This window comes from Salmo salar, chromosome 03 (genome assembly GCF_965601325.2).
Source record: "Salmo salar chromosome 03, fSalSal1, whole genome shotgun sequence".
NCBI classification, from domain to species: domain Eukaryota; kingdom Metazoa; phylum Chordata; class Actinopteri; order Salmoniformes; family Salmonidae; genus Salmo; species Salmo salar.
This window is the reverse complement of record NC_138293.1, coordinates 53,284,948-53,312,203: the sequence shown is the minus strand read 5'-3', so window position 1 is coordinate 53,312,203 and position 27,256 is coordinate 53,284,948. Positions and strand designations below refer to the sequence as shown.

Below are 27,256 nucleotides of genomic sequence, written 5' to 3'. Positions count from 1 at the left end.
CACTTCAATAGAGCTAAGGCCAAAAGTGATTTTCGTAGCAGGTTAGGAGAACATTTTCGCTAACCCTAACCCTACTCCTTTTCCTAACCTTAATCTAATTTTCCAAACCTGCTATGTTAATTATCCTAATCGGATGCATAAATTCTCCTAATATGCTAGGAAAAGGTCTCTTCTGGACATAGCTGTATCTAAGTGCCGTGAAAAGAGTGTTTCTCAGCTCTTTACATTGCGTTCAAAGATCAATCAACATTTTCAAACTATTTATTAATTGAATTTAGTTCAATCTTAGGTTATAAAATATCAAAAAGTAATAAAACAAAATCTACAAACAGCACAGATGTGCATTATGTATCATACTATTTATTAGTAACCTGTACATGCTGTACATATAGTCATCAATAAATACATGTATCTAACAACAATGGCATGGAATCATTGTGAGGTCAGATGAATATTTAACAAATTCCCGAGTGGCACAGCGGTCTAACTCACAAAAAGACCCCTCAACACCCAAACACACACGCACAACTTGTGGCAGAATCCTCAGCACGGCCCCCCCCAAACCATGCCCAGCGTCAGCTTAAAATCAGACACTGGTACAAGGATTGGGAGAAACTGTACTGAGAGAGTGAGAGAGAAAGAAAAGAAGCACGAAAAAGAGAGGAAAGGTGAGAGAATGGTTGAACACAGACAATGTATAGAGGAAGAGAGAGAGAGAGAGAGGAAAGGAGAGAGTGAAGGGGAGAGGATAGTTGAAGGGACGAGGATAGTTGAAGGGACGAGAGAGAGAGAGAGAGAGAGAGAGAGAGAGAGAGAGAGAGAGAGAGAGAGAGAGGAAAAAGTATACTGCATGACAGACATGTTTGAAGGAATAATGAAAACACTGCTGATAAGACCATGCTCCATCTGAAATTATAGAAACACATCTGACCACCTGCGGGTTATATGAGTTAGAAACAAAAGTACATAAACAAAGTACATTCAAAAAAATACTGAACAGAACATAAAAATAAATGCCACTGCATTGATACGGTAATACAGTATAATTAACAAAAACATTATGGAGGTTTCTCTCTTGCTAGCCCGTCTCTTTTTCACTAACTCTCTCCCTCTCTTTCTGTTGTTTTCTAAAGTCTCTGCATGGACAGTTTCCTGACTTGCTTCTTGTAGCGCTCTTCTTACCGCTTACGCCTTCAAAGCCATTTCCTTGCCTTCATGTTGAACACATTAAGCAGTCCTCTTTCTCTCCTTTCATTTAGCCTGGCGCTCATCTTCCTGCCTGCCCAATGCCCTGTCTCGTGCCCTTCTCCCTCTCTACATCTCCCGCTCCCTCTATCTATCCCCCTGTCCTTCCCTCCCTATCTCCCCCCAAATCACTGTTCCTCTGAGGACCAATGGGGAGCCAGCCAGCAGGGTGAGGCACTTCCTCTGTGACAGGAAGCTGGGGGGGGATAATGAGAGAGTGAGAGCGAGAGAGATAATGAGTGAGAGAAGGAAGGAGGGGGTGAAAAGAGAGATAGATGTCAATGTTGAAAATTCACCCTAGAGACACAGCTCTTGGTGGATTGTGTTCGTTGCCGTCATACAGTATAAGGGTAGATGATGTATGCTTCTTTGGTTACTTTGACTGAACTCGCTCTAAAACCTGGTAAGCAGCAGTGCTCTTTTACACCAAGGAAACTCTTCCTGTCCTCTGGAAATGTCATACGAGAGTGAATACAAACACATACTGTGACCCTTGTGAAGTCCAAGAGTGTATGTTCAAAGTTGAAAGTGGTTTGAAGTGAGGTCAAGTTTAGCTGGAGAGAGAGAGAGAGAGAGAGAGAGAGAGAGAGAGAGAGAGAGAGGTGTTTGAGTGGGCAAGACCAAGAAGAAGGGAGTAGAAAGCGGGATGGGAAAAGATGAAGTGATAGAGGGAGGGCCATGTTCAAAGACAGACAGTAGATAAGTGCTCTCTTGTAGAAGTTGAGTTGATGGGTTGGGTGGGTTAGGAGGTAGAGACAGTCCATAGGGGATAGTGGGGATAGTGGTGATGTGATTGTTTGAGCAGGGGTTAAGAGTGTCTTGCGTGCAACATCCTCTCGGAATCTCCACACCTCGTTAACTCTGCTCCCAATTACACTCATTTAAACATTGCCACGGAAACCCACAAATAATTTTGTTAGCATATAGGACCTTATATGGGCAGGCTGTAACTGAGTGTTTGTGTTGATTGTGATTATCAAGATTACAAGAACAGTATACGGTATACATATACACTGTGTGTGTGTGTGTGTGTGTGTGTGTGTGTGTGTGTGTGTGTGTGTGTGTGTGTGTGTGTGTGTGTGTGTGTGTGTGTGTGTGTGTGTGTGTGTGTGTGTGTGTGTGTGTGTGTGTGTGTGTGTGTGTGTGTGTGTGCACGCACGCGCATTTGCAAGTTTGTACGAGTGCATTTCATGTCCCTGTGAGAATTGGTTTGTCAGTCAGTCAGGGCATTATTTACAGTGGGTGTGGTGATGTGAGTAACAAAAACAGGAAATCCACAGTCACATAGGCAGGAAATGCTCCTGCTCAGTGACAGAGTGAGAAATAAACAAAAGCTAAAGGCCATATAATACACGTCATGTTACTGAAGATTTGATAAATAATCTCACATTTAAATTAGCCAAAGTCGTTTTGTGTTCAGAAAGAAAGCTACCTCAGGATTCCCCCCATTCCAGCCATTATTTCCCTGTTTGTACAGTATATGTGGTGTAAATTCACTTATTTCAAAATATAAGCAATGCACATTCCAACTCTTACATGAATCAAGCTAGCCCTCTTATTAGTGATAAATTACTGTTAAATAACAGGCATTGTTTAGTTTCACATTTAGAATTTTATTCTTGGTTCAAACAGTTTCACAAAAAGGGAATACACTAAAATGATTAGCAGTTTAAAGACACACACATACACAAAATGCAACTACACACATACAAACACTCCCTCATGTCTGCACGTACACACACGCACACACGCACGCACACACACAGTGCTAAATGTACAGATGAGGGGTAAGATTGCAAAAGTCAGATTGAAAGAAAGGAATGGAGAGAGGAGGACAAAAATATGGCATCACAGTAACATCCTTATTCACTAGTATTGGTTTTTGATTGTCTTAAACTCTCCTAGGTCATTGGTTACATTAATCCCTGCTCGACTGTCATTGGTTAAATTAAATCCATGCTTGACTATGATTGGTGATTTCATTTCAATGCTTGATTGTCTGTTTGATCTGAACAAACATCAAAAGGAGTGAGTGAGTGAATGAGTGAGTGAATGAGTGAGTGAATCTGCAGGGATCCAGCTCCAGTTCATCATTTGATTGCATTGTGCGCTGAGATCAAGCTTAATTGTAATTAATAGTCCAGTACCAATTCTTGATTGTCATTGGCTGCTTCAGGCCCGTACTAGATTGTCATTGGTGGTTCCAAGGCCATCCATGATTGTTATTGGCTGTGGCAGGTCATTGATACTTTTTTTGGTCGTTTTTGTCATTATTAGAATGACTGATTGTAATCGCTTTGGATTGTAACGGATTGGGTGTTTGGGTATCTTAGTCTGTCACAGAGAATAGGTGGATCTTCAGATACTGGCAGGTTTGGTGGTGGTCTAGTGTCATGCCGTAACTGTGTTATTCTCACTGGAGTCTGGTCCAGTACTGACCTAAGTCCTGCTCACTACCCGACACACCAGGAGAGAGATATCCTGGGAGAGAGACAAAGACAGACAGAGAGAGAGAGACAAAGAGAGAGAGACAACGCGAAGAAGGATGAGTTAGCAAAGTGGTACCTAAACTAAATACTAGATCTTCACAGACACACATGCACACATGCTGCAGAGACTCACCTGTGTTGGAGCTGGCAGAGTGAGGGGGAGGTAGGTGAGGAGAGGGGTAAGAGAGGGAGTCAAACTTCCGGGGCAGGGGGGGAGGAGAGGGGGAGGGAGGGAGCATGCAGGGGTAAGAGGGAGTGGACTGGGGGGGCAACGACTGGAGAGAGAGAGATCAAAGAGAAGAGGAGAGAGGGACAGTAACAGGACATGCAGGAAGAGAAAAGAGAGAAGATTGTTAACCAGTGATAAGATTGATGAGACAGAACAAAGATTCAGTGAAAGTTTTGGTTCAAAATGAAGGACCAATAATCATGTTAACAATGGACACCATGGGGTTCATAGCACTGCAAAAAATAAAACATTTGTTGAATTTACCTGCATATTGGAGAAGACTGAGAGAGAGCCGTAGCTTGAGAGAGAGTTGTCACTGCGACTGTGCATCGAAGCTTCATCAAGAAACACAGAAATATGTTTTAAAATAATATTGTATACAGTAATACACACACATACACACACACTTGTACACCTACAAACATATTGAACAAAATATGGTTTCTAACCTGAGCTGTTACCATGGTGAGAGTGATAGACACCTGTGTTGAAGGAGGTGCTGAGGGGGGCATGTGCCTGAGAACAGGAAGTCCCGCCCCCTGACCTCTTCTGATTGCGCAACTTCTCCTCCCTCCTCCATTTAGCTCGCCGATTGGAAAACCACACCTGTCAATCAATCAATCAACCAAACTGTAACCATTCAGGTGTGTTTGTGTTGGAATATAACAAATATGTGAAAACTGGTGGTCACAGAGGACTGGTTTGAGAACAGCTCAGATACTACTTTGGTAGCTGCCATACTCTAATCTGGCCACTAGGGGGAGTAAAGGATAAGAATAAAGAGAAGAGGTTTAAACAGACAGACAGAGTGAACGGTTGGTTACCTGAATGCGAGCCTCTGGAAGGTCGATTTTAGCTGCCAATCTCTCTCTGGCAAAGACATCTGGGTAATGTGTCCGTTCAAACTCTGAGGTGGAGAAAAATGTGTCAAGAAGCCCACAATGGTTCACATTAACACACACACACATTCCCATGGCATTAAATGTAGCTTTTCCTTCATGTTTATTACTGTAATTTAATTGAATCTCCACAGGCCTCAACTGAAGCCTGGGGCTGGGGTTAGACCTTTCTCCAGCGCGTCAATCTGCTCCTGGGTGAAACTGGTGCGATTCCTCTGGAGCTTTCTCTTCAGCTGGAGGTGATGCTGGGCGTCCTCTACCTCATCCCTCTCTCTTTGCACTCCTTCTCCTCCTCCCACCATCCGCACGCTCACGTCATCCCCCACACAGCCATCTAATGGAAAGGGGGAGAGAGATTGTTCTAGAACAGAAGGACAATTGAAACTCTTTTCTTGGTGAAATGTGTGTGTTTGTGTGTCCACCGTTATTGTCTGCCTGAGTGTAACAAGTGTTTATGCATTCTCCGTATCTCCACATGTACGTATGCATTTCACTGTTTTGTGTTTGTGCACTCTGTCACTGTAGGTGTGTGTATCACTTCTCTCTCTCTCTCTGTGTGTGTGTGTGTGTGTGTGTGTGTGTGTGTGTGTGTGTGTGTGTGTGTGTGTGTGTGTGTGTGTGTGTGTGTGTGTGTGTGTGGTGTGTGTGTGTGGTGTGTGTGGTGTGTGTGTGTGTGTGTGTTTTGTAGCTGTTGGCACACTGTTTCTGCTCAGTCATGTGGAAGATTCTCCAGCTCACCCTAAGCTGACTCCACGAGTCACACACACACACACACACACACACACACACACACACACACACACACACACACACACACACACACCCCACCTCTGTTTCCTATCTGTACCGTGCTGTGTTGGTTGATGGTACCAGTTGTTTGGCCCAGTCCAGCTGGAGGTGTTCTGTAGATTCAGCATGCTGAGTTTCTCACACATAACACTTCCCCTTCACCTCTGACCTCTTACTTCTCTCCTCCAATAAGAACACAGATCAGAACTACTGGAAGACAGAGGGAGGAGGAGATAAAGAGAGGGGGAGGAAGAGGAGAGAAAGGTAAAGGAAATAAGTGATAGGGTACATACATTTGGAGAGACAGACAGACAGACAGACAGACAGACAGACAGACAGACAGACAGACAGACAGACAGACAGACAGACAGACAGACAGACAGACAGACAGACAGACAGACAGACAGACAGACAGACAGACAGACAGACAGACAGACAGACGATTGTGCATTAGCCTCCCACGGCGACACACGGGGAGTTCATTACAAACACACTCAGTAATTAGGAGCTACATTCCCTCCACTCTGACACTGACTATACACACACGCATGAGAGGAGAGAGTAACACTGTCAGCTACCATTAACCACACAGGCAGAACACAACCCCAGATACTAACTACACTAATGATACACAGTCACAATGTAGATGTAACATTACACACATTATTATACACACTCTGACTATGATGCACACACAGACAGAAGGGGAGCGGAAATATGCATGCACAACACTAAAGAGATACTAGTGATACAGGGGAGCAGAATTACACACAACACTGGCTACACCTGTAATACACAGAGAAAGGGGGAATACACTCACAACACCACATTACTCTAACCTTAAACCTAACTTCACCTTAATATGGTACACTGAAAGGAGAGACAAAAGTACATACAAAAATACACACTGACTACGTATGATAGTGATACCGGTATACAGAGAATTGGAGCAGAAATACTCACAATACTGTCATTAATACTGTAACTATACTCTAATGACACATGCTGATAGAGAAATAGAACAACTAAACACTCAACGGACTTTTGGAAAAATACACAACAATAGGCCCTAATACAGTAATGATGGAAGAGACTAACAACTCACAACACTGGACACACATTATCTTGTTTGTGTGGCAAAATATGCTCTAACACTATACACTTCACTCTACATTTTACAGTTGATTCATTGATCCGTTCATCAGTGATTATGATTGAGACTGGAATACATGGGGACGAGACAATTAGTATAAATAAATCCTGCCTTGTCCTTTTATTCAAAAGTTGTGAGCGTGCTGCGCATTGACGGACTCCCAACTATGACTACAACCAGGCATCACAACCAGCATACAGCCATACCAGTTATAAGCATAAGACACCGGACAGGCAGATTTCATAAAACGTTATTAGCTTGAATACATAGCTTGAATGCAAACAAAGTAAAGTGGGTAAAGGTTATACATTAACAGAAGAAGTGGAGAAACCCTGAAGCATCAGCGAGTGAGAGCTAGTTCTCTGAATCTTGCTAGCGGTGTGTATCTCTACCTGTTTGCCTCACAGTGCCTTTCCGTATCTCTACGTCAAGTCAAAGATCAAGTTGTCTTGGTTCTGTGCGGTTCCGTGTGGTTCCACCCTCTCTAGTCCAGTTGGTACTTTTGCTATACCTCTCACTATCTGTCATAAATAGTTCCTATTTGTTTCGTTCAAATTTGTCTTGTTCTCTTTTTTGGTCTCTGTCTGTGTCTGTCTCTTTCTCCCCCAACATTGATGTTGGTTGACAAGTTTAGTGAAAGGACACTCACCTCCTCAAGAGAGAAGATGCCAATGGTTTTCCAAACTTGATGCTTCTCTAGTCTTTCCACTGCTTCCAAGGTTTCGCTCTTCCTCCTCTTCCTCTCTTTCGTTATACCCTCATCCCTCTCCTCTGACCTCGCTTTTGTTGACTGTGTGTGCAAAGAGAAAGAGAGAGCAGGGAGGCGAGCCAGAGTAGAGATGGAGAGAGTTAGACAGAGCGAAAGAGAGGAGGCGAGGGAGGGGGGAGTGGGCCAGGGAGAGAGAAACAAGTCTGCAGGCACTCTGGTCCTCGGAGCGATGGATAGAGAGGGAGAGGGAGAGAGAGGGAGAGAGAAGGAGGGGGAGGGAGGAAGAGAAGGATGACACACAGACTCAGTGTCAGTGTCAGGTCTGGACTTAATGCCAGGAAAAGGGGTGATGGAGAGAGAGAGACAGAGAGACAGAGAATGAGAGAGAGAGAGAGAGAGAGAGACGAGGGGAAGATGGAGGGAGGGCTGGTAAAGGTATGGAGAGAATGAAAGAAACGCGAAGGGAGGGTGAAGGATGAAGGGAGGATGACGATCACCTATATCAATTTCAAAACAAGGCCTAGTAACACTTTATTTGAAGGATGGCTTCTAAACATTATTCAGTAGTGTACCCATTTTATGTAAAAGCCATATTACTCATGATCTATAAGGTTACATGTCCTTGTACTGAATGTTTTTAGACAGGAACCGGTATTTACTTGTTAATAAATATATAACAAATGATATATAAACGGTCTATGAACAACAACCTACTTAATACAGGCGTATAAGCCATTCATAACACCGTAGGTAAAGCTTTAAAACTGAAATGTGTTTGGCCTTATAGTGTTCCAAAGGGTTTGGCCTGTAGAGAGAAACTCTGACCTTTCGGATACAGAGGACAGGGAGAGAGAGACCACTGGCCCAGTTCTGGCTCTTTCGAGAGAAACTGCATACATTTACATGTGCAGATATGAAACCAAGGGTCGCATTCTAGGAACACACAGTTACAGCCATAGTACAAACACTTTGAGGTATACACTTTCATACACAGTACTTGTTTTTTACACACACACACACACACACACACACACACACACACACACACACACACACACACACACACACACACACACACACACACACACACACACACACACACACACACACACACACACACCAGTGACACCCTCACACACCAGTGACACCCTCACACACCAACTTGGTCAGTCGCTATCCTTACAGACTACGACGTGAGGCCCCTCCCCACATACACACACCCTACACAGTACAAGCTGCCAAATACGCGTGCTACGGCATGTTTGGCTTGGTTTCTCTCTGACTGCACTTTGTCACTCGTGACACCACATTTGCATATTTCATTGGATTAGCCCAGAGAACTAGAGAGTCCTTGACACTACAAAAATGAGAAGAGAGAATGCATCTACAGTTTGAGCAAACTAATGTTGAGTCCTTTGGTGTAATATATCTGTAATACAATAGAATATAGTGGCTATGTATTGAGGAGAACTCTATTACTCAAATCCCAGTTATCCCTCTTTAGTCTTTTGGTGTCTGCTGATATTCTGGGCTCCTGAGTGGCGCAGCAGTCTAAGGCACTGCATCTCAGTGCTAGAGGCGTCACGACAGACCCTGGTTCGATTCCAGGCTGTATCACAACCGTCCATGATTGGGAGTCCCATAGGGCGGCATACAATTGGTCCAGCGTCATCCGGGTTAGGGTTTGGCCGTAATTTGTAAATAAGAATTTGTTCTTAACTGACTTGCCTAGTTAAATGAATACAATTAGAGAGCTCACTATGTTTTACAGTCATAATACAGCACCTTTTGCCTGATATTCTAAAAACTACACTACAAACAAAAATTTTGGGAGGTAGACTGGATTGAATGATTTTTGTAACACACAAGGTTGGGGTCAATTCCATTTTAATTCAGGAAGTGCCTAAATTTACTTTCAATGAGGATGAGTTTTCAAGTCTTGAATTAAAATGTTCTAATCACCTGAATTGATTGAATTGAAATACAACTGACTCAAACCTTAACAGAAGTGCACAACTACTTCAAGAACAACTACTTCTAGAACACAGAGAGAGAATGGAACGAGGAAGTTCATGTTATTATTATAAAGACTAGAGAAAAAACAAGAGGACTTAAGTATGACTATAAGATTAGAAGAAGAAGAAGAAAGGGGGACAGGGAGGGCATGAGGAAGAGAGAGCGAGAGACAGGGAGAGAGAGATGGGAGGAGGGGGGAGGTAGAGGAGAAGGAGAAGGAGGGTGCCAACATGTTTTATTTCCGGTTGACAAAACTGCGCTCTCTCGCTCCCTCCCTTCTAAACTTCCTCTCTCTCTCTGTCATTCTCTCTCTGTCGCTGGCTACAGAGAATAATCTGAGGTAAGATGTAGATGACATAAAAATAAGGGATTTTGTTTTCCAGAAACAATGAAGCAAGAATATAAGATATCTCTGTAAATGTGTTTTAGATGTTTCTATGCATCCTGTCTTTGTATGAGTGAGTTTATGGGCATACATGTACACTGTATCTTGTGTGTATGCCTGTATGCACAAGTGTGTGCAGGGCAGGCTCCAGGCATAAGCTGCATAAGCAGTCACTTAGGGCCCCAAGCCACTAGGGGGCCCCCCAACCCCCCCTAAATATATATATATATATATAAGTTTGGGGTCACTTAGAAATGTCCTTGTTTTTGAAAGAAAGTTAAAACAATTGTCCATTAAAATAACATCAAATTGGTAAGAAATACAGAGGCCCATTATCAGCAACCATCACTCCTGTGTTCCAATAGCACGTTGTGTTAGCTAATCCAAGTTTATCATTTTAAAAGGCTAATTGATCATTAGAAACCCCTTTTGCAATTATGTTAGCACAACTGAAAACTGTTGTTCTGATTAAAGAAGCAATAAAACTGGCCTTCTTTAGACGAGTTGAGTATCTGGAGAATCAGCATTTGTGGGTTCGATTAAAGGCTCAAAATGGCAAGAAACAAATGACTTTCTTCTGAAACTCGTCACTCTATTATTGTTCTGAGAAATGAAGGCTATTCCATGCGAGAAATTGCCAAGAAACTGAAGATCTCGTACAATGCTGTGTACTACTCCCTTCACAGAACAGCGCAAACTGGCTCTAACCAGAATAGAAAGAGGAGTGGGAGGCCCCCATGCACAACTGAGCAAGAGAACAAGTACATTAGAGTGTCTACGTAGTTTGAGAAACAGATGCCTCACAAGTCATCAACTGGCAGCTTCATTAAATAGTACACGTAAAACACCAGTCTCAAAGTCAACAGTGAAGAGGTGACTCCGGGATCCTGGCCGCCTCCAACATCGTTTTAGAGAATTTGGCAGTACTCACAACCGGCCTCACAACTGCAAACGACGTGTAACCACGCCAGCCCAGGACCTCCACATCCGGCTTCTTCACCTGCGGGATCAATTGACTGATTTCCTTATATGAACTGTAACTCAGTAAAATCTTAGAAACTGTTGCATGTTATGTTTATATTTTTGTTCAGTATATACACTACATGACCCAGAGTATGTGGACACCTGCTCGTTGAACATCTAATTTCAAAATCATGGGCATTAATATGGAGTTGGTCCCTCCTTTGCTGCTATAACAGCCTCCATTCTTCTGGGAAGGCTTTCCACTAGATGTTGGAACATTGCTGCAAGGACTTGATTCCATTCAGCCACAAGAGCATTAGTGAGGTTGGGCACTGATGTTGGGCGATTAGGCCTGCCTCACAGTCGTTCCAATTCTTCCAAAAGGTGTTTGTTGGGGTTGAGGTCAGGGCTCTGCAGGCCAGTCAAGTTCTTCCACATCGATCTTGACAAACCATTTCTGTATGTACCTCGCTTTGTGCACGGGGAATTGTCATGCTGAAAGAGGAAAGGGCCTTCCTCAAACTATTGCAACAAAGCTGGAAGCACAGAATCTGTCTACCACTTCGCAGCTGAGTTGTTGTTGCGCCTAGACGTTTCCACAATAACAGCGCTTAAATTTAACTGGGACAGCTCTAGCAGGGTAGACATTTGACAAACTGACTTGTTGGTAAGGTGCCATCCTAAGAGGGTGTCTTGTTGAAAGTCACTGAGCTCTTCAGTAAGGCCATTCTACAGCCAATGTTTGTCTATGGAGATTGCATGGCTGTGTGCTCGATTTTATACACCTGTCAGCAACAGGTGTGGCTGAAATAGCCAAATCCACTAATTTGAATGGGTGTCCACATACTTTTGTCTTGCCAGCTATCTAAACTTGTAGTAATCATGGCCGAATACCGACTGGTCACGCAGGGCACTTGCCCAGGGGCCCTGACCTCCAGGGGGCCACCGTTGATTTTGTTAATCACTTTTGCCCGTGATGTGGGGGGGGCCCAAAAGGCTAGAGCCGGCCCTGAGTGTGTGTACTGTATATGTGTATGCTTGTGTGTATGTGTGTTACTTGAGTATGCGTGCAGCTTTAGGGCACATTTTTTCAGTCTCTTGTTAGTTCATCCCTGTCACCCTCTCTCTCTCGCTCTCTCTCCCTCTCTCTCTTTTTCACTGCTGGGGGGAGGGGGATGGAGGTCACCATAGCAACCATGCCGGGACAAATTAATATCAAGTCCTTAAAACAAAACACACGAGCTTACGTGTGCGTGCGGTTGTGTGTCTGTGTGTGTGTGTCCTTTTCCCTTTCGTGACTCTATTAACTCTGTGAATTTCCATAAAAGGGGAGGGGCTACATTGATTATGAAATATTCATTTCTATATCCATCTCTCTCACTTTATGTCAATTTCCCCCACTCAATTCACTCTTCCCCTCCTCTTCCTTGCTTTTGTCTTTCCTTCTTTCCTCTCTCTCTCTTCCTCCTCTCTCCATCTCTTTGCTGTTGTGTGCCCCCAGGCACTGTGGCACGTCCTCCCTCCATCCCTCCCTCTCCCCTCCTCTCTCACTGCCCCTGTCACCTTCAATTGCTCCATGGAACTAGACACACTGCCTTAGGCGAGGGAAGAGAGGAGCGAGAGAGGAGAGCAAAAGAGAAAGAGAGGGAGAGAGAGACGGAAAGGGAAAGACAGACGAGAGAATGAAACCGAGCGGAGGGAAAAAGAGGCAGGCAGGGTATGTGTGAGATAGGGAGATAGTAAGAGAAAGGAGAAAGAAACAGAGAAAACGAGTTTGAATTAGAGGGAAAGAGAGAGAAAGAGACGACGAAAGAGAGCGAGAGAGGGAGAGAGAGAGAGAGAGAGAGAGAGAGAGGAGAGAGAGAGAGAGAGAGAGAGAGAGAGAGGACATAATAAAAAGGTATGGTTAGAGGAGGGGATGAGAAAGTCTTAACTGTGTCGTTCAGCAACATCCTGTGTAAAACTATCCAATAATAGCAACACCTGCTGTCAACCATTGTCCTGACTGAGGAGTCCAACACTGAGAACTAATGGATTCCTGTTAACTAAGATAGCAAATTGGTTCCATTCCCAGAATGTTGTGAGAAGGTCTTTCTATTTCTATGAGTTTATGAGAAAAACTCAAGAAAGGACAAATGAAGTAAATTACACAATTGCGTAAATAATCAAATGAAGTAGGCCTAAATAACACAATTAAGTAGGATCAATTCGGAATAAGTGCGACACTTTTTGCATTTCCGTCTGCTATAACCTCTTTCGACATCTATCCAAAATATTAGCCCAGCACGATACATTTCTGAAATCCTCAAGAAGTTTCCTAATCACCAAAAAAGCTATGTTGATATCATATTGACAGGAGGGATGACACACCCATTTCTGTACAGTGAGTCAAAAGCATATTTTCAGTTCGCATTTGGTAGACTGGGACAGCAGGCTAAAATAACTGGGACACCATTATTATAGTCCCAATTGTACCCCAATGACAATTCAATTCAATTCTGTGTGATTAGGAAACATCTGAGTATTTCAGAAATGTATCATGTATTGGGCTAATATGTTAGATAGATCGCTGAAGAGGTTACAGGAGACGTAAATGCAAAAAGAGTCCCACTTTTACAGAATTCACTCAAATAACAGTACTAATCAAATCAAATTTTATTAGTCACATGCGCCGAATACAACAGGTGTAGACATTACAGTGAAATGCTTACTTACGAGCTCCTAACCAACAATGCAGTTAAAAAAAGGAATAAGAATGAGAAATAAAAGTAACAAGTGATTAAAGAGCAGCAGTAAAATAACAATAGCGAGACTATATACGGCGGTACCGGTACAGAGTCAATGTACGGGGGCACCGGTTAGTTGAGGTAATATGTACATGTAGGTAGAGTTATTAAAGTGACTATGGCCATTTGATTTGATGTTCAGGAGTCTTATGGCTTGGGGGTAGAAGCTGTTTAGAAGCATCTTGGACCTAGACTTGGTGCTCCGGTACCGCTTGCTGTGCGGTAGCAGAGAGAACAGTCTATGACTAGGGTGGCTGGAGTCTTTGACAATTTTTAGGGCCTTCCTCTGACACCGCCTGGTATAGAGGTCCTGGCGGTGTCAGAAGAATAGTTTAATCTTCAGCGTAAATCGTCAATTTTATTTTCCAAAGATTGCATGTTTGCTAGCAGAATGAAAGGAAGTGGGGATTTATTCGATTGTCTACAAATTCTAAGGCCCCTTTTTCTCTGCCGTCTCTTCATGCAAATGACGGGATCTGGGCCTGTTCCGGGAGAGCAGTATATCATTAATCTCGGGCTTTTCAGACTCATTAAAGGAAAAAAAAGGATTCTGTCAGTCCGTGGTGAATAATCGCAGTTCTGATAACCAGAAGTTATTTTCGGTCATAAGAGACAGTATTAGCAACATTATGTACAAAATAAGTTACAAACATCGCAAAGAAATAAACAAAAAAACACGATTGGTTAGGAATAATTAAAACGTCAGCCTTGTTCTTCGGTGCTATCTTAACAGTACTAATAACAGTACTACAAGAAAACATTTACAGGGCATAGTACTACAAGTACCAGAGCCCTGCCTAAACCTACAGGGTGAGTGTGTGTCCCTAATGTAAACTGGGTTTGAGGCCCAAACACTTAACAAACACTTAAAAGACACACCCTTGCCTTATGCCCTTGGGGGAATCCCCTTCGCCATTCAATTTGCGACGATTGCACATCCTCTAAGAAAAGTCAACGAAAACTTAAAAACAACATCAATGGAGAAGTCAACATACAAGTGTAAGTAAAACGAATGCAAATAAGTGTGACATTTTGCTACTACGTAAAGGTAAATATGTTTTTGTCTGGTTATCTTTGGAAATTGTAGAAATAAAACATTTTCCTTCTTCAGAAGTTCCAGCTAGGCAGGCTAATGTTTGTTAGCTAATTCATTTGCTAGCTATCATACAATAGGTGTATATTGCCACTGGAAGTTTGTAGGTGTATATTAATTCTATATTTAATATAGACATGCACTCATAATTGACGGTAGCCATATAAAACACCCACAAACTTCCAGTGGCTGAAAACACAATCATCTCGGGATGAACGAGTGACGAATTTCCGGCCAAGGGTAGTCCATTTAAAAAGCATTCCTTCCTCCCTCGCCCTGCAAGTGTATACTCGTCAGACGTGATGAAACGTCATCAGAAGTGTCCACTTAATTTGAGGGCTGAGGGGATAAGGTGTCGTTAAGTGTTTGGACAGTAGCCTGGATCTTTTTCATTGGAAAAGCCTACAAAACTGGCCCACTGTATTTTGATGCACCAGTACATAGTACGCACATTTTCATCACAATTTGGCACAGTGCATTATTTTATAGCCTTAAAATCAAAATAGAAAAAAAGCTATTCACCTTTAATAACAAAATGAAGTAGGCCTGAATAACACAATTAAGTAAATAACAACAATTCCAATGACAATATGGAGAAATTGGCTACATAAAATGAATGAATTGAATAATAGCCAATTCTAATCATATCAAACTCCGTTCATATGACCAAACATTGAAAAGAAATTTAGCAAAACCTAAACAAAATACTTCCTTCTCATACAATAAATTAGGAATGAATTAATGATTTTATCGAGGCATTAAAAGGAAAACTGATGTAACTGCCCTGAAAATTATACTGAGTGGCAATAGGCTAAGGTGGCTCTGGCGGGAGGTATGTGGTAGGAAGGAAGTCGGGAAACGAAAAAAAAGGGGATTTTGAAGAAAAAAAAAGATCTGCTGTGGTTTCTAGATTGTTCTGTTCAAAAGGTATCCCACTCTGCCCCCAAGCGTTAGGTTTCAAGAACAACATAAGCATACGTTATTTATTTATGTGAAATTAATTTCCCCCCATGCTGAATACGTTTCTTTATATGGCTGTGGTGTGGTTTTCCATCCTCTCTGATTTCATATGAGTGGGCTATTGCATTGGGTTGAGTGGGCTATTGCATTGGGTTTTACCAAACAATGCTGCCTGCCATTCCTTGCCGTATGTTTATAAACCTCAGGTGTCCCTTTACACTTTCGTAAAAATCTCTTCATGCGCGCTCCGGTATGGAGGTTTGCGCGTTCGCGTGTCAACGTGGCGCTTCAAAACCAATCGAAATCAGTCTCGAACTCCGTTAATCCAATATCCTCGTTTCTATTGGTTACTTTTCTTGTCAGCGTGTCTGTGAATGGTCGACTGAGAAAGCGTTGCACCGCCTCCTTTATTGTAGAATTTAAAGAGGCAGGGAAAGTGCCAACGCGTATCTTTACAAACCCAGAAAAAACCGTGATTGAGACGTGTTGCGAACAATTGGTACGTGTTTTATTATTATTAATAATGCATGAACGTATATGCTCCAGTAAACGAATTGAGTGATTTCGGTTGTTTAAAATAAAATTAAAAAAAAACGTTGTGTACAGTTTATGCCAAGTTAAAATGTTCTTGAAGTAGCCTAAACTCATTGACTTCAAATATGTAGGCTACCTAACTGCATCCCTTTTTGCTTTAAAACATTTTAAAAAAAATCATTTACAGGCATTATTGATGTAATTTATTGCTGTATTCATTATTCAGAAGTGTTAAGACTTCAAACAACAGACATTGACCGAGTTATCCTAAATCATGTCAGGTCTCAAGACAGTACCCTATAAATAGGGCACAAAAGTTGAACACTTTTTTTATGACCATATGTATCACTTTTTGCATTAAATAAACAGTTATTGTCTAACCCAATAATGTATTATTTTGAGTGAGGCCCATGTGTCTGGCAAGTATCATCTCTGTCTATTTGTAGGACAAGTTCTGTTTAGTCTGCTGTAGTGTCTCTCTCTCTTTCTCCTTTTTTCTTTCTCAGGACAGAAGATGCTGCTGCAGTCACTACCGTACCTCATTCTCATCCTCGGGGTGGTGGTAGCTGTGCCCGCTAAAGAGAAGCGTGTCCATCGCCATAGTGACCTGAGTGACCACGCCCATGACGACTCCACTGGTTTCCATTATGACCACGAAGCCTTCCTGGGCAAAGAGGAAGCCAAGACCTTCGACCAGCTGACCCCTGAGGAAAGCAAAGACAAACTTGGGTACATTATGCTACAGAACTCCCAGGCAGGCAGTGTCCCAAATGGCCAATATGCACTACTTTTGACCAGGGCCCATATTTTCTATGTTATGCATTACTATAGACCAGGGTCCATATTCCCTATGTAGAGCAGTTCCTTTGACCTGGGCCAATAGGGCTCTGGTCAAAAAGAGGGAACTATGAATGAAATAGCGTGCCATTTGGGATGTAGCCACACTCACTGCAAAGGTGGGCTCCCGAGTGGTGCAGCGCTCTAAGGCACTGCATTTCAGTGCAAAAGGCGTCACTGCAGTTCCTGGTTCGAATCCGGGCTGCATCACATCCGGCTGTGATTGAGAGTCCCATAGGGCAGCGCACAATTGGCCCAGCGCTGTCCGGGTTTGGTCAGGCTAGGTCGTCATTGTAAATAAGAATTTGTTCTTAACTGGCTTGCCTAGTTAAATTTTAAAAAAAAGTATAAATATGCAATATCCTCATTTGGGTATTATTTTAATGAGCTCTGCCCCAAACAAGACCAAATTTGGTTGTAAAATGTTACACTCCCCAGCAAGAATCAAACATTTTGACCAAACAAAAGGGGATCTAACAAAGACTCACTGACAACAACCAAACCTAAACAGGTGGGGTTTTAGGAGGGATTCTGAAAGACACTCATGGGGGTGTCCACTGAAAATTGCATAGCAATAAAAACTGGGACCTAAAAGACACCCACCATGAGCACCCACTACATTTGCCCAGTAAGAGGCAAACAAATGAAAAACCCACACCAAACATAAAGACAGTTGGCAAACCAAAAAGTTGAGCAAATCGAAAACAGGGAAGATCAGACAAAGGAATGTTTTTCTAGAAATCAAATGGGGAGCGCCAACTAAAAGTGTTGACCCTACACATCTCTCAAGACAACTGGAGCACTGGGCCAGCTGCTCTTAAATATCACTTGGGCCAGTACAGGTGAAACACCTTCTGACTAACAAGGTGACACCAATCGGTGCACCCTACGTGCTAAAAGTCCAAACTCAAAACATAAATGGAAAAAAGAAAACCTGTAACAAATGTATATACAGTATGCCTTCATTTATCAGAAATATACTCTTAGCATTCATTTGACACCCAATTTGATATGCTCCTATGAACTTCACGTTGGTGCTCATGGGTCCTTTTACATGGAAATGACCTTATACAGAAACCCAGCATAAAACCCCAAGGAGCAAGCAATGCAGATGTAGAAGCACAGTGGCTAGAAAAAACTCCCTGGAAAGACAGGAACCTAGAAGAAACCTAGAAAGGAACCAGGCTCTGAATGGTGGCCAGTTCACTTCTGTAGGTAGTAGGCTTAGCTGGCTTGTTCTGTCCCTTTGGCAGGAAGATTGTAGATCGCATTGACACAGACAAGGATGGTTTCGTGAGCCATGGGGAACTGCACCAGTGGATCAAACACAGGCAGAGGAGGTACATCGAGGAGAATGTGCTGAAGCACTGGAAGGAGTACGACCAGAACAAGGATGGGAAGATCGGCTGGGAGGAATACAAGAACACCACCTACGGCTACTACCTGGGTACGACAAGGGAGGGTGTGTGGGAGCGTGGGTAGCCTAAATTTGAGGCGAATGAGCGAGGGGGTGGGACTTCAAAAGGGCAGTCCAAATTTACCAGGGGTGCATATAATTAGTAGGCTTTATGGGTGTTAAATATTGTTGGAATGATGGGCAGGTTTTGGCACAACCAAGATACTATTTATGTAGGGTCTAATTTGATATAATTACTATGTGATATAAGGAGAGATTGATCATGAGCTACAAACACAATCCAAGAATGAGATGGGAATGAGAGGGGAGAGCTCAACATGACAGTACAGTAGTGGCGATACAGCTATGCGAAAGTGGTGTCATCTTAGGCTCGTATTGTTAATACAAAGGCAGGGGAAGGGGTTAGTGATCAGTTTAGCCTATTAGATCATAATAAGTAACATTACATGGACAGGGGAGACCTGATCCTAGATCAGCACTCCTACTCTGAGACGCTTGACACATACGGCCCCTGATCTTTGCTTTACAAAGCCATGTCTTGACTCTGAGAATGTCCTCCGCTCCGTTGCAGATGAGGAGTTTGACGATGTGGATGACAAGGCTAGCTACAAGGCCATGCTGACTAGAGACGAGAGGCGCTTTAGGACAGCTGACCGCGACGGGGACGGCATCGCCACCAAGGACGAGTTCACTGCCTTCCTTCACCCCGAGGAGTACGACCACATGAAGGCCGTTGTTATACAGGTCAGTCAGAGGACTGGGATCAGTCACTAGAGTCACAAGATCAATCAAATTCTGAAGAACATCCAGGTGGTGTACTTTTTTCTCCAGCCCACTTCTAAGCTATTTTTTTCTGTTTCGCTTCAGGAAACTGTAGAAGACATTGACAAGAACGGTGATGGAAAGATCACCCTTGACGAATACATTGGTTAGTCTCTCCTTCAACTTACTACCCTTTCCAAACAGAGAACATACAATATGTCAACCAAATGTAATGTGTTTATACATTTAATATGAGAACAAAAAGGAAATATTTAATTTATTTTATTACCCATCTGAGTAATATTCTTGGGTCCACAATCAACTGTATATGTTAAATGAAAAGTGCTGGTATGCGTACACAAACAGAAGATAACCCAGAGATGCACAGTAGGCATGATTTTGAAAGTGATTCTCTCCCCAGCGTGTTGACCAGTGGTTTTCAAACCTCTCCTCGGGGACCCCCAGACATTTCACAATTTTGTTGTAGCCCTGAACTAGCTCATAACCCCTGGAATATACTTTAGAAATACAACACCTACTGTACAAGCTGTAACCTGTTCTCCATCACAGGGGACATGTTCACACCTGAGAATGGAGAGAGTGAACCAGACTGGGTGCTGACGGAGAAAACACACTTCACAGAGTTCAGAGACACCAACAAGGTACACTAGTCTGCTGCTACTGGATCACCTTAACATTGACAACATCACTATTTAAGTCAGTACACTTACCGTACCCTACCCCTCAGACCAGCCATGTCAATACTTACACACACGCACCCCTCTCTCTGTCAACATACTAAGTTAACAGGTTTGTGTCTTGTGTTGTCAGGATGGTTTGTAAAAGCTCTATGCGTGTTGTGTTGTCAGGATGGTTTCCTAGATAACCATGAGGTAGCTCAGTGGATCCTGCCAGGAGAGATTGACCATACTGACAATGAGGCTAAGCACCTCATCCACGAGACAGACACAGACAAGGTACGCATCTCCCCAGTCCAACTGCCTGAACTCTCACCCTTACCACAAACCAAAAGCTCCATACCTGTGCACCCATTACAACAAATGTTTCTTAATCCACTTCCACACACAATATTATCCCCTCCGAAGCACCCATCCCTGTACCCCTCTACAACTCACACCTCCTGTGTTCCCCTTTTTACCCTCACCCCACATCTAAACACCGCCATAGCTACAACTATCGTGCAGTGCACACCCCCACCCGTTCACGCCCCTTCCAACTCACCCCGTAGCATCTCTACTTCCTCTCTGACCTCACACCTTCCCCCAACCTCACACCGACTTCCCATACGAAAACCAAATAACATCCTGTTATAACTGACCACTGTATTTGGTGACATGTGCAACACATAGGCCTATCCTACATTACATGGAGTAAACATTAAATGACATCTGTGGTAATAATACAAGAACAGTCTCCTAGCAGTTTAAATTAGGAACTTTGAAAAATAGTAGCATTTATGCTAAAACAACAGATATTACATCCCAAATGGCAACCTATTCCCTGTATAGTGCAGTACTTCAGCCCTATTGGCCCTGGTCAAAAGTAGTGCACTATAGGGGATAGGGTGCCATTTGCGACACTACAGAGACATGAGCCTGGGAGCAGATTCAGGGCTCTCTCACAACTCACATCACACACTGTCAGCCTGAACACAGCTAATAATCAACACAATGGAATTAATTGGGGGTAATGACCTGTTAATTATAATGAATCTCTTTCTCTCCATCTGTCCTTAATTCACACTTCTCCCTTTCTCACTGTTATCTATCCTTCTTTCTCCCTCATTTTCATTCCACTCTCCCTCTTTCAACCTTCTCTCAATCATGACTGCAATGAATGGTGGGCGGGACCTGAAATTTGCCTCCTCCGCGATTGGACGAATCAGGATGACAAAATAACCAAGAAGGAGATTCTGGCCAATTGGAACATGTTTGTGGGGAGCCAGGCGACCAATTACGGAGAGGATCTCACCAGGAGACATGACGAGCTTTGATGAAGTCATGCGAAGGCATAGGGAGGGGTTAAGGGCTCCATGCAAACATTTGCATCGCTCTCTGCGCAGTTCTATGTACTTTTTGTGCGGCCAAATTTTGGGAATGGACCGTATACGTACTCTGTTTGTGTAGAGCCCTTTAGGGAGAGGGATTTCCAAAATACATATTGGGGTTTTGTATTGTGAAAGGGCATACACTTAAAATGGTGAATACTGTTACTATTATGGAGTTGGGTAGGGGGAAGTTCTGAGGGGAAAAAGGTCACAGGTCATATTTATACTGTTGAACACATTTCCATGGGAGGTAGTGGGAGCATGGAGATGTTTACACACGCAGATACATAACCACAATTACAGCCTCACTCACAACACAATCATGCTCAAGTGTGAACAAAGACACTCCACAAGTCAATAGGCTTATTTTTTTACAGCACCATATATAGAACATACACAGGGTGGGTGGGAGGGAGATGAGGGGTAAAATTGAATTACACTTGTGGTGAAACATTTCTCTGATTTTTAAATAAAGCCATGTTGGTTTTTCTACAACAAGTGTTATTTTTCTTTGTCATGACAAATCATTTACTGTCCTAAGCAACTTAATTACTCAAATGTAATTTGTTTCTTGACGCTTGAATGGAGTTTACCACGCCACCTGCTAAATGGTCTGTTTACCCAGTTTTCCTTTCTATCTTCTACTTCCCTTCTCTTAGGATGGGCGTCTCTCTCTCTCGGAGGTCATGGACAAGGTCGACTTCCTTAAGTCAAGCACGCTGACTGACTATGGCGGTATGTTGGCGGATGAGGGTCACCAAGAACTCTGACCCCAACACAGCCAATTTAACTTTATAAAATACGGTACAGACATGAATTGGTGTGTAGGCTGTGATGCGTGTGTGCCAGAGAAATAAAAAAATGACATTTCTCAGGGCTCTACAGTACGACCATTTTACTTGCATGTGTACCTAAATACTTTGCTGTATGGCCAGGATTTTTTTTAAATTTTTGAGCACCCGTGTGCCTAAAATATATACCTCAAATTTGACCACCTACATTTCTTTGTGTGTGCTTCTTGTAAAAGAGGTCAGAATAGAACCCTGTATAACAAGCTTCAAAATAGCAGTTGGAATTCTCAGACTCCATACAAGAACAGACAACCGTATGTACAAATAATCTCAAGCATACGCCTTTGTCATGTTGACCGTCTCTGAACCATCACACCATCATTACAGGTCGAGCCTCTTTAGCTTTCAGTCCCACTCCAGAGCCTGCAAACCCAGTTCCACCCTGGGAAGGAATAAAATAGAAAATATTATATCAGCATTATCAGGCGGTCTTGAAATACCCTTAAAAACGAAGTACCTTGCTTGGTCTTGCATGTACATACTCTTCTAAACTCGAGAACACACGCTCCAACACTCACCCTCTGTAGTGGGATGATGTCCTTCTCTGTGAGTTTGTCTCCGGTAATCGGGTCCGTCATGTCCTTCCTGATCAGCCTCTCCACACACTCCTGAGTCACCACCGCTCCACTGAGAGGGGAAAGATATTTAAGAAACTGAAGAAGCGAGGGAGAGAGGTAGTAGGGATGGATTGATATAGAGAGGTGGTCCTGTAAATAAAGGAACCAAAGAGGGGTATACTTACGAAGGTTTGAGAACGGAACAGGGGACACTGTTACCCAGAGTGTCTTTAGTCACGGCACACAGGTACCTCTCCTGGGAACAACATTACACAAGCTATTAACCCAATCAGTCCCACTAACGCCGACGGGTTTGGGATTTCTAACCCCTTTTAAAACGTTATGTGTTTGAGCTATATACTTCTGCATCTGTTGATACCAACCATTAAGCCTGTGTGATTAACGGGGGCTGAGCTAGAACAGTGTTTGTGAGACAAGGGTGGATAAATGGGGCCCAGGTCTTACAAAAATGTCTGTAGAGTCCAAATGGTTTGAGCTACACACCATTTATGAAAATCATGAACCTGTTACATGCTCTGCTCTAGGACGCTCACAAGCATCGTTAGAAGGTAAGGGTTTTTTCTACATAGATCATAGGAAATCCCAGGACAGTGTCTAGAGCATCTGCTAAATGACTTAAATGTAAAATAGTTGCCATCACAAACTTCAAACAGTAGTCACTGACTAGTTGGACATTTATTTCCCAGTGAGCAAAACATTTCTGTATTTACAGCAATCAAATTCCTTTTGCGCAGGTTTTTACTTTGGCGGACCTTATTTTTTTTTTATTGACACTTGTCAAGAAAACTTATGAATGCAACTATTTATGTAAAAGAGGGAGATGCATGGAGTTAGAGATAACAATGTGTAACAGTGTGCAGAGGTTGTGGTGTGGTCAGACACTGACCTGGCGTGCGAGCAGGGCCACCCGGTCCAGACTGGGGTCCAGAGGAGTGAAGTGTACGTTGGTCAGCTCATTCATCTTCAGAGGCCGGCCAGACATGGGACACACCACCGTCTTACTCTGAGGGGGAGAGAGCGAGCGATGATTGAATTTGAACTCCCCTTTATTGGGTCAATAACTCAATAACTCACAAACTCAATGAAATAGCAAACAGCTAAAATGTATGTTGGGTGTATGGTGGAGAGGGAGAAGGAAAGACCAACAGATCAAACACCTGGGGACAAGCTAACCTCAGAGCGATAACAGATAATGGAGAATGAGAGGGGACAGACACAGGGAGCGCGATGACATTGACATTTGGACAAGAAACCTAACAAGCTCTTGGCAGTGGAAGAGTCAACAATTGTTTCCCTAGGACACAAAGGTCAGATCCTCAGTAAAGGAAAACAAGTGACCAGACAGCAGTGTTGAATGAGAGAAATTAAGAGAAAGACATAGAGAATGAAAATGTGGGATAAGGGCAAGGGGTAAGTCAACACTTTAGGACTTTGGCTTTCACTCACAGGTTTCTTTAGTATGGTGGGTTTGGCCTCTGGGGTGAGACTGGGGATCCAGAAGCTGGGCAGGGCCTGGGAGGAGCTGGTGCCGGCGGCAGGAGCAGAGTCGGCAGCTTTTGATGTACTGGCTGACGTACCCGCAACACTCTGGCTGTCTGACTCTTTGGCCTGGCCTGAAGAGTTAGGTTAACTCAATCTACTGTTCTCTGTCCTACGTCCCTTCCAAGCTAGTGGACACACAAACACACACTTACCAGAGGTAAAAGGGTTGATGGGTTTGGACACGATGCTGTTCTCCCGGGTCTTGAACCTCTCTGCTATCCCCCTCTCCTCAGATTTAGACTCCAGACGACTGTCACTCTTCTGAGTCTGTTTCTGCTTCTCGTACGCCTAAGATGGACAGTGAGAGGGTCAGATGAAGACAGAGCTCGGGGCTTATTATCGGATGTATTAGGTTACAAAATTCGGAAGACTACACTGAATGATTCAGAACCTGAATAATCATATTTGTCAGCCTTATGAATTATATCATTAACATGATATAAAAAAAAGTTGGATTTTGTAACCTAATACATCCGATAATAAGCACCGATGGTCGTCATCATCTTCAAAGTTGCTTCCGATGGTCGCAAGAAGCTAAATTAACATGACACGAGCCTAATTAAACTGTAAAAGGCTTTGGAATTGTTTTTTTTATTTTTTAAACTTGGTATACGCTCAGCGCTCCATTGACATTTCAGAGAAAAGTTTATTCGAAAATTCTAAATGTCCTGTCTCAAAACCGATATCCATCTTACCTTTATATTGTTTTATATCCTGCGGATTTGAGAAGAAATATAACGAGTCTAACGGGAAAGTGAGCCTGTCAGTAGCCTTAATTCTTGCACGGAATCCAGCCTAGCCTCCATTGATTTAGTCACCCCAATTCTGGCCATCCTACAACCATTGGTTTTGTTAAAGGATTATGTACACAATTAACATACCCATTGGTCAACATATGCGTTTTTGATTGGCCACTAATTAAATAAATCTAATCTCGGTGTTTTTTGTACTATTTCCCCAAACAGGACCATAGGAAAGCCAGTTACCTTCATTTTCTTGGCGATCTCGGTCTTCTGGTGGAGTATGTACTCCAGGATGGCCTGTTTTTCATACAAGTATCCATCTGGACTGGAGATACAACATTAACATCGTTTTTACGACACACAAACTGGTTATAACGAGTTACACAACAATGATGTGTTTGTGAGAGACAAGGGGATTGCGCCTTACGTTACAACGGGGTCCCTGCAAGTCTGGAGAGAAAGGCAACAGCAGTCGAAATCCTTAATGGCATCCTTTCCTAAACGCACACTTTGCGTCCCATAACCCGATGCCGCTAGAAAAGAGAGCAGACGACGCTTAACGTTAGCTGGCATGAAAAGCTAACGTTGACCAACGTTGCAAAGACTCACCAGTGTCCTTCCTTTTCTCGTGGTAGGTGTAAACGGCTCCTGCCGTACAATTTTTCCCATGCCGAGTCATTGTCCGCTAGGGGGAAAAACACTTTAGAAAGACTAGTTATCTAACGTTAAACAATTTACTAGCTAGCAGAAAACATGTAGGTTAACAAGCAAGTCTTAGCTAGCCAACGATAATGCTAACCAACGCCAACTGGTCCCACGACCAAACGTTAGCAGCAAGCTTTGATAGTAAAAAAAACCAAACAAATAATAACCCTCTTTGCACGGAACTGAGTAGTAGCTGAATCTAAAGAACAATAATACTCTAAAAAAATAGCTTCTTTATAAACAACGTGTGTTTACAATACTGTGTCCGTTTCTAGCGAAGTCAACCCTGCGGATGTTGGTACGTCAGTGAAAATTGTTCAGTCGTCTTCTTCATGAGTTGATTGTTGGATCGCACCCAATTGTTGGTGCATACACCGCCACCTACTGTACTGGTGTGTGAGAGCATTCACGGCCTACCTACATTCAATTATTGATACGGTAATACAACGTTGGGAAAAATGAAAATTGTCCAGCCAACTATTAAACCTCAAAAAATAAAAACAAGTACTACTTCCACTATTTAACCCTATCTAATCCAACGGTCTGAGAGGACAGAACACTACCAATCCACACCCCTTGCAACTGTTCTGCAGTAAATCCTCACAATCCCAAGTACTTCTCTGCCGCTGTCACCACAACCTCTTTTCTGTGACTTCCGATCCATTTCTGCAGTACAATTGATAACCATGGCTATGAATGCTAAAAATCCCACCTTACTGAAGCACATATTCTTTCTCTTTCCCTCTCATAGTCCATCCTCTGTTTCCTGGCAGTAATCACACCTTCTTGTTGGATGCTTTCCTATCACATTTAACTTCTTATTCAACTGGCTGAGTCCCACCCTTAATCTTGTAAAGATGGCCTCCTCTCTTCTGTCTCTTCCTGCCGTCTGCCCCTCCATGACTTTCCTCTGTACTTAGAATAGATGCCTGCCCTTAGGGTCTCTGTTACACTGCTCCTACCATCTCTGCACCACCACCATATCAGGCCTTTTGCCTCTACCTTGCTCATTGAAACTTCAATGTCCACCACATCACTGCTAAGGGTGTTTAGCCAGTACATCCGTTTTAATAACATTCTGTGAATGCAAATTCAAAGTTATTTGAAGGTAATTAAATAACATTCTAGGAACATTCTCTAAATGTTGTGAATGTTTTGAACGATATGTAAAGGTTATTTTGAGGTTTTTTAAATCACTGCTAGCTTAGTTTCTGTTTTGAACAGATAGGACACATGGAAATTAATTTGCTTAGGTATTAATCATGCAAACACATTTTTCTTATTGTGCCACAGCATCAGTGAAATTCAGACCTATGTCTCCTGTTCTTTATCCATGGAATTAGTCTACTGCAACACCAGGATGGAGATACCATACCACATTTTTTTTAACTCATACAAAGCTGTTCCTTTTATTCTAGTCAAATGTGCCCCATTTCAAAGAATACAAACACTTATTAAGATCAGGTGTGGCCAATTAGTGGGCACAGCCAACAAAGCTGAACA

At 42.9% G+C, this 27,256-nt stretch overlaps 3 protein-coding genes across 8 annotated transcripts; 1 reads left to right on the top strand and 2 right to left on the bottom strand.

The window, feature by feature from the left end:
- Positions 1–2,837: 2,837 nt before the first annotated feature.
- pax10 (paired box 10) lies at positions 2,838–7,812 on the bottom strand. Of its 2 annotated transcripts, none has more exons than XM_014192303.3 (8): positions 7,454–7,812; positions 5,710–5,858; positions 5,029–5,196; positions 4,788–4,870; positions 4,413–4,569; positions 4,228–4,298; positions 3,868–4,009; positions 2,838–3,726 (listed from the first exon to the last, which is right to left on the bottom strand). In XM_014192303.3, exons 2-8 carry the CDS (start codon positions 5,795–5,797, stop codon positions 3,659–3,661), a joined length of 777 nt encoding a protein of 258 aa, XP_014047778.2. In that variant the 5' UTR covers positions 5,798–5,858; positions 7,454–7,812; the 3' UTR covers positions 2,838–3,658. The 2 variants fall into 2 exon arrangements, with proteins under 2 accessions (XP_014047778.2, XP_014047777.2); XM_014192302.3 differs by having other exon boundaries at positions 5,710–5,861; positions 7,454–7,797.
- A 6,831-nt stretch (positions 7,813–14,643) lies between these two features.
- rcn3 (reticulocalbin 3, EF-hand calcium binding domain) lies at positions 14,644–22,210 on the top strand. 3 transcript variants are annotated; one of them, XM_082973029.1, is made up of 8 exons: positions 14,644–14,662; positions 16,757–16,979; positions 18,341–18,534; positions 19,076–19,248; positions 19,372–19,432; positions 19,837–19,928; positions 20,136–20,243; positions 21,994–22,210. In XM_082973029.1, the coding sequence occupies exons 2-8, from the start codon at positions 16,765–16,767 to the stop codon at positions 22,102–22,104; spliced, it is 954 nt and encodes a 317-aa protein (XP_082829155.1). In that variant the 5' UTR covers positions 14,644–14,662; positions 16,757–16,764; the 3' UTR covers positions 22,105–22,210. The 3 variants fall into 3 exon arrangements, with proteins under 3 accessions (XP_082829155.1, XP_082829154.1, XP_014047768.1); XM_082973028.1 differs by lacking the exon at positions 14,644–14,662 and adding an exon at positions 16,061–16,215; XM_014192293.2 differs by lacking the exon at positions 14,644–14,662 and adding an exon at positions 16,061–16,215 and having other exon boundaries at positions 21,173–22,210.
- Positions 20,595–26,112, bottom strand: nosip (nitric oxide synthase interacting protein). Of its 3 annotated transcripts, none has more exons than XM_014192169.3 (10): positions 26,009–26,112; positions 25,658–25,733; positions 25,476–25,581; positions 25,292–25,373; positions 24,458–24,593; positions 24,210–24,376; positions 23,650–23,766; positions 22,928–22,998; positions 22,704–22,812; positions 20,595–22,567 (listed from the first exon to the last, which is right to left on the bottom strand). In XM_014192169.3, the coding sequence occupies exons 2-10, from the start codon at positions 25,725–25,727 to the stop codon at positions 22,496–22,498; spliced, it is 930 nt and encodes a 309-aa protein (XP_014047644.1). In that variant the 5' UTR covers positions 25,728–25,733; positions 26,009–26,112; the 3' UTR covers positions 20,595–22,495.
- Positions 26,113–27,256: the final 1,144 nt, after the last annotated feature.

Excerpts from the sequence above, each read along its gene's own strand:
- nosip (XM_014192169.3), bottom strand. The coding sequence starts at position 25,727 with ATGACTCGGCATGGGAAAAATTGTACGGCAGGAGCCGTTTACACCTAC. Across the intron at positions 24,594-25,291 it reads AGATCGCCAAGAAAATGAAG|GCGTACGAGAAGCAGAAACA; the intron begins GTAACTGGCTTT and ends TGTCCATCTTAG. Across the intron at positions 22,999-23,649 it reads TGGCCCTGCTCGCACGCCAG|GAGAGGTACCTGTGTGCCGT; the intron begins GTCAGTGTCTGA and ends TGTTGTTCCCAG.
- rcn3 (XM_082973029.1), top strand. The coding sequence starts at position 16,765 with ATGCTGCTGCAGTCACTACCGTACCTCATTCTCATCCTCGGGGTGGTG. Across the intron at positions 19,249-19,371 it reads TGAAGGCCGTTGTTATACAG|GAAACTGTAGAAGACATTGA; the intron begins GTCAGTCAGAGG and ends GTTTCGCTTCAG. Across the intron at positions 19,433-19,836 it reads CACCCTTGACGAATACATTG|GGGACATGTTCACACCTGAG; the intron begins GTTAGTCTCTCC and ends TCTCCATCACAG.
- pax10 (XM_014192303.3), bottom strand. The coding sequence starts at position 5,797 with ATGTGTGAGAAACTCAGCATGCTGAATCTACAGAACACCTCCAGCTGG. Across the intron at positions 5,197-5,709 it reads CCATCAACCAACACAGCACG|ATGGCTGTGTGGGGGATGAC; the intron begins GTACAGATAGGA and ends CCTTTCCATTAG. Across the intron at positions 4,299-4,412 it reads TCACCATGGTAACAGCTCAG|CTTCGATGCACAGTCGCAGT; the intron begins GTTAGAAACCAT and ends TTCTTGATGAAG.